The sequence below is a fragment of the Anopheles coustani genome, chromosome X, assembly GCF_943734705.1.
Source record: "Anopheles coustani chromosome X, idAnoCousDA_361_x.2, whole genome shotgun sequence".
NCBI lineage: Eukaryota > Metazoa > Arthropoda > Insecta > Diptera > Culicidae > Anopheles > Anopheles coustani.
This window is the reverse complement of record NC_071290.1, coordinates 13,996,990-14,008,954: the sequence shown is the minus strand read 5'-3', so window position 1 is coordinate 14,008,954 and position 11,965 is coordinate 13,996,990. Positions and strand designations below refer to the sequence as shown.

Genomic DNA, 11,965 nt, shown 5'->3' with positions numbered 1-11,965 from the left:
TTGTGCATTCGCTACAACTTGATACAATATATTTAATTCGATTATTTTCTAATATCCAGGACTGGGCCCAGGAAGAACCTATCCCGCATCAAATGCCTGTGATGTCTATAACGGGTAGACACGGCGGGGATGTTGATCTGCCACTTCCACCAAACGCTGGGAAGCAAACGACAAACTTCTCTGGTAGCAACCGAAATAGACATCGAAATCGAAGGTATACCGTTTTCCTATCGATAAATTTTAGGTGTACATATAAACTACCGCAAAAGAGTTAATTATATATTATTCACGAAATTTAATTGTACATTAAAAGTGAAAACAATCAAAATTTTGTTTGATACGTTTTTCAAACTCTAGATACATGCTTGAAAGTGTAAAAGAAGTACAAAAAAGTGCGTTGCCACAGTAAAAACAATCTGCAGTACTGATCAAACAAATGCCGTGGATTTTGATATATGTTGAAGATTTAAAAATACATTTGTTAAATTTATTGGGTGGTGGCTAGGATAGGAATTGGTGTTTTTTGTGCGATTTAAGTTAGCGCGTGTTTTTGTGACTATGTTGTATAAGTGTTTGGTCTGTTGGTATTTTGTTCCTTTTTAACATCCATCCTTGTGAAGAATTTATTTCGCGCGTTTTGCATTGTCGGAGAACGCACTGCAAAGAAATTTTATATTCTTTTTTCAAAGATTATTTTTCCGTGTTTTCATACCAAACTGAGATTTTCCATAGATTTTGCCGCATAACTTCAAACAAGCAGGGGAAAAGTTATCAAGCGAATAGCCTTTTTATAATAAAACTCACAAAAGAGTTATCGAAAAGTACGTAGTTCATCTTTTGCAGTTCTTTAACATCAACGCTAAATATCTAAAAAGACTACCCTCATGACGTCATAATCGTTGCAATCTTGAGAAAGATTTTGAATGTACTCTAGCTGCCTGCACTTGTACAAATCTTTGTATAATATGGAAAATCTGTTTTGAAAACATCGTCGTTATTTATGGTTTTCATCATATTTTCGGTAAAGAAATAAAATATACCTATTTGCGTTTCTCTTATGTTTTGCTTGTACCTTAACTGTACTTTGTTTAAAAAGTTTCGTAACTAAATCACTTGTTTTGAGGTTAGTCATCGTTTTTGTGGTGCAAAAGCGTGTATGATATAGAATTGTATTGCATATTACTAAAAAATTTGGAGGTAGTCTATATTGATCAAGAAGATATGCGCCATCGTTTTTATTTTTGTTGACTACCTTTTTTGTATCTGGACGGATATCGTCTATCCCTGATTATTGTTAACATTATCTCTGTTTTGCCTTCATTATCTTACCCATCGCATACGAAAGGAATACAAACAGGAAAAAATCGAAACGAAATTCGTAAGTGTGTTTTCGTGGTACTTAGCATTTATATTGTAGGTTTTTTTAAATGTTAATATTCCGTTTTCTGTTGTTGCTTTTGAATAGTTATTTAAAAAAATCTTTTTATCCATTACCGTATCAAGTTAATTCAGTTGCTAATTGTTTCCTCATTTATTGCAGCAATTCGGGGTCCAGAAACGATTACTACGACGAGTTCAAGATGCCGTACCATCCACATCGGGGATCGAATCGTAGCCGATGCAACTCGCAGTCTTCCAATGCAAGTCGGGAAAATAGTGCCGATCGCATCTATTCTCGCCCTGGCAGGGACCAAGGACACCGCGATGCGAGCCGTGATAGATACTACGGAGGAGCCGGACGCTTCCGGCAACATTCACGCGATCGTTATATAAACCGTAGCCGGGAGGCTAGCATGGACCGTGGCAGGAATGCCGATCCCCTGCACGAAGGTGGAGGTAGTTGGCGTAGCATTGGAGAAATTCATCCACCGTTGCATCACGCAGCTGCGGATAAAACCGTCCACGCGATCGCTGAAATGACGAAACAGTTCGAAAACTCCGTCAGCATCCAAAGAACACCAGGTGTGTTGGTGCTTCCACCCAAGGCGTCCACTAGCGCACCGGACGCACCGTCTCGAGGCGTTGGGCAGAGGATCGGTGCGGGTGATGTTCCAAGCGAACCGAAGCTGCTGTTCGATCCGAAAAATCCGTCACGACCGATCGTCGTCGAACAGCCACTGCTACGGACAAATCTGAAAACACCGCGTATGAATGCGAGTAGAGAGGTGCCGGTGAGGCCTGGTGATGATACGACCCGTGCGCGACATCAAGCGGCGGAGGGTCCAGCGTGGTACGATCCCAATTCGCGCCAGGCGAAATTGTTGCGTCAACGCGACCTCGTCTATCAGGTGGCCGAGGCAGATGCGTGCCTTCAGGATTTGCTCAACGGTGGGCAACTGTTCGCCGACTGGCAGCGGTATCTTGAGCTGCGCCAGGAGCTACAGCGACTGCTGCAGACGTTTCTTCTACAAGAGATGCGCTTCGCCCAGGACGTCAACCTGGAGCATCACTTCTGGCGGTTGCTTTACTACAACGTCGTCGAGCAGCTGCGCAAACTGCTGAACGATGCCCCGAACGCGGAGGAGAAGGACTTCCTGCAGAAGAGCGCGCTTGAGGTGGTGGAAAACGGGGTCGCGTACTTCGAACAGCTGCTCGGTCTGCTCGAGCGCACGTACGGTTTCAACCTGGAGCAGTTCGTCGGTGTCAATGCGGCGTCAAATGTCAAAGGACTGAAGTATACGCTTGCCCTCGTATCAGCGCAGAAAATTTGCCTCTTCCTCGGCGACCTGGCGCGCTACCGGGAGCAGATCAGTGAGGGGAACAACTTCCGCAAATCGAAGCAGTGGTACGTGAAGGCCCAACAGATCCAGCCGAAGCACGGCCGCCCTTATAACCAGCTAGCGCTGCTCTCGGTGTACGCGGTAAGTGACTAAAAGGTTCTAGGAAAAGGCACAAAGATACTTATCATATTTTTTTCCGGGTGATTTTAGAAACGGAAGATCGATGCAGTTTACTTCTACATGCGGAGCCTGATGTCATCCAACCCTTTCGAATCTGCACGTGAAAGTTTGATGGATTTGTTCAACGAGACGAAGAAAAAGGTATTTCGATAACTTATCCAACGTACATTCAATGCCTATGCTAATACATTTTCGAAGCCAAAGCATTTGCGTAAAGAAGACAGAGAAGCGAAGCATAGAGAATATATAAATCTGTCATACACACGGTGTTCTATATATTCCCAAATTTCTACTATGTTCACACAACTAATTGAAAGTTTTGTTTGATTATTATAATTCAATCGTAGGAACCATGGAAAACATTAAAAAAAACACATAGAAAACAAGTTAAAGAAAGATGATAAAGTGTTTTAACATTGCAAATTAGATGGATAGCTGATAGCGGACAAATTTTACTTGCTTTTTAGTTAATAATCATTGGTATCCCAGTTCTCCCAATTCATTACAATGAATCAAGTTTGGCCATATATGCTATCAAATATAAATAAGTAAAATCTGTTCTCTTTCGTCCAGTTTAATGCTACAATTCTTCAAATTGGATAGAAAATGTCTACGGAAAGCGTAAACCGTATATGAAACGGTTTTCAAAAACGATTAAAACTGGAAAACAAATTTATGGCGACATAATCACAAAACATATGCTGTGATTGATCTATAAAGTTATTCTTTTCAACTGAAAAATATGCCATGAAAATTCGATTTAGTGCTATGAAAGGATTGATGTTCAAATTTATATGGGAATAAATTGGACACCGTATATATGAACTTGTTTCTTAGCACTAGCTTATTATGCTAGGTTTTCTTAAAAGGATCCGCTAAAAATAATATTGTGTAATTGTTCGCGTGGTGTTAAAGAACAAAAGTTATTTACAATTGATATGGAACCGGAATCAACTGTTTCATCGACTGGTAGAGGTTAAGGTGTGCAGCTTCCTATAGATCCATTCATTTTTCTTACCATTATTTCTCTCTTCCGTCCGATCGATAATGCTAACCATGTCGTAACGAACACCTAAAAGTATAAGTTACTGGTGAGTGTGGATAATAGTTTGATGTTGTGCTCATTTGGGATGTTTGACCAATAGAAATTCCTATAGTATTTAGTTTTCCTTAGTTCACCATCAATTCATTATTCTGCCTAACATCAGCTACGTGTGTGTGAGTGTGTGTGTGTGTCTGTTTGAAATTCTATTTTATTCAATAACTCACCGTTATCGTTCCGCAGTACGAAAGCAATCAGCGAAAGCGTGAGGATAAGCTGCGGGCTCGGCTGAAGGAAAAAGAGCGCCGCTTCGATGGCAACCTGCGGCGTGAGACCTGGATCCATCCGGAGGGCGGCTCGCGGGTACATCGCACCGCCCCGCTCGATCCGCTCGTTGGTGGCCCAGCCGGAGACTCGAGCGACGCGGAGGAGCTGCGTGGCCTCTGCTCGATCGAGCTGAACAAACGCTTCATCATCAGCTTCCTGCACGTGCTGGGGAAACTGATCACCAAGACTGGGTAAGGCGACGAGGGAGTAATGCCTCGCATGCGACAGGAGAGTAATGCGTTGATTCGTATCTTTGGCAGCATGGAATCGTTCAGCCAGTGCGTGCTGCAGATGCTGCTCGAGTTCCGCGCCCTGATGCAGTACACGCCGATCGCCGTCACCAGCCACCGGTTGCTGCAGCTGATGTCACTCAACATGTTCGCCATCGAGATGATGAAGCATAAAGGTAGGAGATGCCCGCTAATGTGTGGCTTTACACGGCATCGGGAAAGCATGATTCAAACCGGGGGGGTTTATGCGTGTTTTTTTTGCGAACCGGGTGCGATGACTCATGGCTCATCGCTGGTCAGCCCCCCGCCGTGTGGAGTGGTTCGCTATTATTTGCCGTTTTCTTTATAGTGTGACACACGGGCCGACGCGTTAAAACAATTTTAAAGTGATCGCCAATTAGGCGAGTGGTTGCATCAAGGCAGGTTCTTGAACGTTAAGACGTGATTAATGAGATGGGGGACCCTTGAGAGAGTTTTATAATAGGACCCACCGGTGATGGGTTTCTCCCGCCGAAGAAGAATGATGAAGCCAATGATGACAGCCGTACGAACGAACCATCGATGCAGATGAGCGAAAAATTTCCTGCTCCCGGCTTTAAAGAAAAAATCGCTTCACGGCCATAAAACGAACTTACGATTACGAATCAGCTTCGTGGTTGTACATCGATGAAAACCCTACCTACATTGGCGATCAGAAGTTGTGTAAATGCTTCGCCTGGGCATGCCTCAATTCTCAAGACCCATCGCTCGAGACGCAATGCACTTCGAGGCTCTCGTAGCGTCTCGAAAGCGGTGGTTGGAGTGTAAGCGTAGCTTACTCGATCGTAGTTAGATAATCTAAGCGCTATCGTTCTATAAAGTGGGTCTATTTGCTTCATTCGCCTGCTCGACCTTCTTGTTTTGATATCCACTCAGCGCAGCTGTATGTATGGGTTTGCATTTTGGTTGCTGCGCGCCGTACTGTGTGTATAAAGTAGGTTTTTGGGTCAGTGTCGGAGAAAGTGTCGCGAAAGGTTTTGTTAGTTATCTTTTTGTCACTATCCGATCCGGTGTTATTTGTTGCCCGGTACCCTCCAGCAACACTTTTTTCCCCCGTTTGCAAGTGCTTTATCACCTCGATGTTGTTTGTTTCGATTTATTCCAATGTTTTCCCCCTAAGTCATTTCCATCGGACCACGCCTGAAACTTTTTTGACGTTCTTTTTCGATCCGCGAGGCCAAAGAACAACACGGGACAAGATATGAATCAATTGTGTCGGGTGAAAAACAAACTTAACAGACTGTTCAAGGGCTTCACCCAGCGGAGATGATGGTCGCTCCGAGCGCGATATTCCTCCAGAGACTCTTCCAGACGGACGGAACCCAAGCAGAGTAGCAGATAGTAACGGAAGCGTGTGAAAAATGGCCCTTCCCTGGCAAACGGCAAAACCGACGTTCGTTTCCGACGCGCTCCAGAGTAAAAAGGCCACTTTTGGCCATGATTCTCTTTCTTCTTTCATATTCCTTTCTCCCCGCGCGTGCGTTCATTAAAAACCGGCCAGAGGAAGAGATAATTCGATGGCGATAGTGAACAATCTGGAAAACTTTTGAAATGAATAGCATTAATTGTGGTGAGCTGACGAAATGCCTAGACGGCGACGGTTTTTGGGCCGGAGCGTTTAGGATGTCCACGACAGACAACATCTTTCCGGTGTGATTTTGTGCGATGGGTGGATTTCATTTTTGTTTTTTTTTTGCCAAAAATCCCTGTTCCGGTTGCGTGCTACCGTTTCTGCACGGTAGAGCTTCTACTCGGGACGTATTCGCAACGATTTGAAACGAAAATTAGTTAAGCGGCGTATATTTATCAACGCACTGTGATGGATCATACGTTCTTCGCTGGAGGAAACAAAACGAAAAAACAAAACGATTCCTACAGAACCGTTAACAACCAGAACAACCACCGTCGAGGTCAACCGCCGTCCTTGGTTAGTGGTTTTTAGGGTTCTTTGGGGGGAGTTTTTTTTTTAATGTTTAGCCCGCAAACATCTTCACGTTCGTCGGAGATGTATCCGCGCGCGCGCGCGCGAGAATGACAAGCAATAAGGTAACGGAAAAACAAACTGAATTATAAAAAGGAAAAGAGAACGAACGAAATCAACATATGAAGCCCGCGCCGTGCATTGCAACGGCCAGACAATTACACCAGGAACACCGGCAGATGATGGAATTGCTTTTTCAAAATATTTGCGCTCGCGCGCGCGCGTGTAACGAAACCGTACAAGACGAGAGGGGGGAGAAGGGGGGATAAAAAACGCTCGCAACAAACCACATTCCACTCAGCCTAATAACGAAGATAATCACGATTATTATTTTATTTTGTTTTAGCGCTTTGGAAGCAGACAAAACAAAAAAGAAGGTAGAACACTCAAACCGAACTTCCCAACAACACGAGCGTGTTCTACTAAGCGCTGTCGCTCGTCGGTTGCTTTTCCGGTTATTAGGAGATGATGTCGTCATGCGTCACCGTCGCCGTTCAGCCCGAACGGAGTGCGAGCCCAATTTTCGATTTAGGCGCCCCCCCCGAAAACACCCTCCGACATTGCGCCGAAGGTCGCCCTAAGAACGTTTGACGCACACGGCGAACGCTCACCACACCCGTTACTTTGGGCTGGCGGTGGCCCCAGTTCAGCACCCCCCATTTAACAACCAACCTCGCCGGGATGGGCTCACACCGAACCGAAGCCTGAGGCAGCACTCCTATCTGCAATTGGAGGAGTGCATTGCCGTTTTATCTCTCGCGAGGAATGCAAGCGACGAACCTCCTCCACCCTCCGTTCGAGGGTTGGAATTTAAAATTTACGAGCCTACCGAGGGAGCACTGGCGTCCACCGTCGAGTTCCGTATCCGGTGGCCTGGCGATCACTTGGCTCAGCCCGCACACGCACACGTTTTAGTGCCCCACGATAAGCACCAAGCGAAGGGAATATGCTGCGTGTAATAGTATTGTTTACGACTGCCGAGACCCAGGGGAAGGCTGTTGCACTCCGCTGCGTGCCGATCCGGCGATCGGTGTCGTATGTCGGTCCTGCTGGGGAATGTGCCCTTTCCCTCCCGGGTCTCTGGCCCCTCGAGACACTGTTTTTAATCGTTCAGCCTCTCTTTGTGCCGTCCGTTTTGGGTTTGCCCTTCTTCCAGCGTCCATTATAGCACCGCACTAAGTAGCTAGTAGTGTCATAATTGACTCGGGCGTTGCATTTCACTCGAATTAAGGTTGGATTCCTCGATCCGGACTAATAGACACAGTGGTATGAAACAGGATCTTTTCTTTAATAGCGCGCTGATGTTTTTTTTTATTTCTACCGTGTTGTGGGTAATTTGTTTTTAAAGCGCGTTTTATTTTTATCTGTCATTGATTTTGATTTCATTAAATCTTTTATCCTCATTTCTCGTTAATAGACATTTAAGGTGTGCAAGTTATGTTCATTTATATGTTGCAGTGTTATCGCATCTTGTATATCAACACTTTGTTATTATGTTTTTCCCCATTTTGGAGTGTATTTCACGAAGTTTCATTAATCCGTACCAAACATGTACTAGAAGTATGCTTGATCTGATGCCTCTTGTTTTGAACTTTCGTCCAGCCATCCTCCTGTTTCCTCTTTGTGTATCGTTTCCCCGCTGTATTATTACGCTCTTTCAATCGCTCTCTTGTTTACCCTTGTCCCAAGTGGTTTCCTTTTGCTACACACCTTTGAGCAAATCAGCCGAAATGATGGAAAAACACAAGGCACAAACAGTCATTTGAAGCTGGTAGCATCGGTCCAGTTGGCGTATCAACGCCGTATCTCACCATCGTTCAGGTAACCTGGCCCTCCCTTTAGCGTTCCCCTAGCGTTCCCCATGCCTCTCGCGCAGCTACCGGATGCAGGCGATGTGAAACGGAAACGGCGTAATAAGCGAACCCGTCGACCCGTCGTCGACTGCTGCAGGAGGAGAGCATGATCTTCGAAACCACACAATCTTATCCACACAATTTCTGCCCCGCGAGTCGCTCCCCCCCCCCCCCCCCCCCCTGCGTAGAACCCTTCGCAAAAAAAAAAGAAAAGAAAAACCGTCCGGAGTGCATGTCCGGCGTTGGCTCACCGGGGACCGTTTTCAACCGCGAGCCCGATCCCTGAGACACGACGACCTCTTTTAACCTCTCCCGTAGGGTTTTTCTCAGCCCGCCGTACCATTCGTTGTTTGCTTCATTCTGCCATCCCTCTTCCACCCGCTTTCAACTCCGGCTCCTTGGAGCTTGTCGGCTCGGCGCCATAAGAATATTTGCGAACCCGTTGCAAGTGCGTCGGGTGTGAGTGTTGGTTGTTGAAACGAAGAGGAGAAGAAAGGCGCCCTTCCACCCCTCCTCCTCCGTATCGTACTGGGTGATCCGGGCATGCACCTACCGAACCGGGGTGGACCGTTTTTGGGGGGTGTTTAGATGCTGAGGTTAATTTTTTGATTCGGTGTTGCCGAAATTTTTCCCCATCCGCAACCCTGTAATTGTGGTTGTTTTGCTTTTCAGTAAGTTTAACCTTTTTTTCTGCTTCAGTTTTAGCCTGCATGGTCTTAAGGTGCATCCCCAAACGCACGACACACGAAAGATCCGGCCAAAAGCGTTCCAAGTAGAGGGATGAACAAAGAAATGGAGAGAACACGAGATGGGGAAGAAAACCTCAAACTTATGGAATTTGTTCGCAATCAGCCTCGTGATCAGCGTCCGTGGCCCCAGGACCCCAGGACGAGCAGAAGGGAAAAAGGGTGCATCGAAACACACGGTGTGTTCGTGTGTGTTTGGCTCGTAACCGTTCGCAATATTGTTATTGCCTTTACGCAAATGTGTGCACGCGAGCTGCGTGATCGGAGGAAGATGCACCAAGACGCTATTACCGCAAGGGCGCATATCGATTCCCCTACCCTACCACCACCACCACCAGCACCCGTCCTCGGCTTCCATCATCATATCGCCAGCATAACATGAGCGATGGTCGCGTGTGGTGTCCTTTCCGCGAGGGTCTCCGCGGTGGCCGGTTCTGTAGAACCGGTTTGCAAAACCCTCCTCCTCCCGGCTTGCGCTTTTCCAAACATTGCACACCGTTCGTCCCTGCCCATGGGAACCTTCGCCAACCTTCGGTTTGGCGCTGTGTGCAATCAGGTGGCAATCAGGTATTGGAGGATCCCATCGTTTTTTTTACGCTCCACCACAAGACGCCGTCTTGTGGGAGAGATGGTGGAAAAGGGGAGTGGAGGGGAAAGAGCTATTACTCTTAAATCACATCCTCGGAAACGATTACACCATACCGCTTCGGCGCAAGTGTGTAGGCTTGCTTGGTGTGTTGCATTCCAAAACAAAAATAAAGATGCTGCGCGTCTTCCCTCTGTAGATCTCTTGATGGGTGTGTGTGCGCGTGTAAATGCATGTTGGGAAGATAGAGATAGACCCTCAGGGAAGGATCTCCCTCTTCCCTGCCGATTGGTGGCTTATCTCTTTTTTGCAAACGGCAGCATATAGGAATGCTCCGGGATATAGATACTGTCTCCGACTCCAGACGATTGTTAATGTTTTATCGTGTGTGTTTGTGTGTGTGTGTGTGTCTAGTGACAGGGTGTAGAATGGGTAGGAAGGTCCGTGCACGGTTCCCGTCCTGGTGGTTGGCTTATCTGTTTTTCTCTTTAAAGTTTTACCTCAACCTGGCGATCATATAAGAAGGAAATGGAAGGATGATGAGGACGCTCGGGCGAACATCCGCCAGTCCAGTCCTTCCCCAGCTCTCCGCGCCTGCTTTACCGAGTATGTGCTCATCTTCACCATTATTTTTTACCCCTCCCCCTCCCTCCAAACAACCGCCCCAAACACTCACTCAGCTCCTTCTGGAGTATAATCGAGCAGCGTTTACTTTGTCCTTGAACTTCCGATTATTGACCGCGGTCAGTGTACCGGCGTCTTCCTTCTCCGGCCCTCCTGCCGGCCCGGTACCCCTTTAGGGGTTGGTTTATTATCCCCCTCTTCCCGTGCCTTTTCCATCGCACGGTGTATCCTTCCAGCTCTCTCTTTCTCTCTCTTTCGTCCCCTCCGTTCGATGCAATCGTTACACAATCCGGCCGGTTTGCTGGCGTCGGTTTCGGAGCGGGTTTCTGCGAGTTCCCAGATGCACTTACACAATCGGCTGGCAAATGGAAAACCATCGTTCTGGATCCGATTCTTCTGAAATCCCACGTTTTGGCACGCTTCGAAAGAGCGCATTTTTGAATGAAACGATGATTTTTGTTTATGTGTTTATTGTCCGAAGGAATGTTGGTCTCTTCTTGGAATGTTCAAATTTTTGTTAACTTATATGTTTTTTTTTTTAATTTTAGAGCGCATTTTTTGGACGAAACGATGATTTTCATTATGTGTTTATTGTTCGAAGGAATGTTGGTCTCTTCTTGAAATGTTAAAATTTTCCTACTTATATGTGCTTTTATACTTATAAAGCGCTTTTTTGGATGAAACGATGATTTATATTTATGTGTTTATTGTCCAAAGGAATGTTGGTTTCTTCTTAGAATGTTAACATTTTCTTAACTTATATGTTTTTTTTACTTTTTGAGCGCAGTCTTTGAACGAAACGATGCTTTTTATTTATGTGTTCAATGTCTGAAGGAATGTTTGTCTCTGCTTAGAATGTTAACATTTTCTTAACTTATATGTTGTTTTTTTACTTTTTGAGCGCAGTCTTTGAACGAAACGATGATTTTAACACCGACTTTTAGGTTTCCCACCGTTCGAATTCGTTTTTCTATTCGTTTCGATTCACTCGGATTGCATTCCAGACCGGATTTTGGGCAAATATAAAAAAGTAGCCTCTCTATAAATAGCAATATAGCCGATCTTTCAAAGTATCCTAAACTCTATCCTCGACCATCTTAAAGGCTATCCTTGTTCAATTTTGTTTTTACATGTTACACACAGGAAACTACTTTTGAGTTGTCGTTCGACGGTCACGAACTTTCCTTGGGATTCCTGCAACCCTTTGTCGATAGTGTTGCGCCTTATTAATCTTTTGGTGAGATTCATTCAGATGGATTTATGAATCTTTTGGGATTCGAATCTGTCTACATCCAGTTTGCTCATCACTTTTCATCAGTTGATAAATCTTTCGGATTACTAGATTCATGAATCTTTAAAAAACAAAGAGTCATTCCGATCGATGAATCTGAATCTGAATTACACAGCTCTATTTATTGATGAACACAGAGAATGTAAAGACTTTATTTACCTTTTTTAAGAGCGACTACAGCAGAAATGGATGAATCAGACCTTATCTTACTTTCCTTTGGTATCGGTATCGTCATCGTTTTAGGAAGCTTCACGTTAGTGTACGCTTTTTCCTCGCTATTTTGTATCGTCCTTCGCGAATGGCGATCGTGCTGCGGAACGTGAAGTTAAGAAGTAATTACTGGAAG

At 45.3% G+C, this 11,965-nt stretch overlaps 1 protein-coding gene across 2 annotated transcripts in view; it reads left to right on the top strand.

Annotated features, from left to right (window-relative positions):
• The window catches only part of LOC131268636 (telomerase-binding protein EST1A), a 52,750-nt gene that overhangs the window by 1,751 nt on the left and 39,034 nt on the right, over positions 1–11,965 (top strand). For both annotated transcript variants that reach the window (XM_058270870.1, XM_058270868.1), the window contains 5 exons: positions 60–214; positions 1,541–2,861; positions 2,931–3,041; positions 4,186–4,460; positions 4,530–4,675. In XM_058270870.1, coding sequence (XP_058126853.1) covers positions 60–214; positions 1,541–2,861; positions 2,931–3,041; positions 4,186–4,460; positions 4,530–4,675 — 2,008 coding nt within the window. The remainder of the gene's footprint in view (positions 1–59; positions 215–1,540; positions 2,862–2,930; positions 3,042–4,185; positions 4,461–4,529; positions 4,676–11,965) is intronic.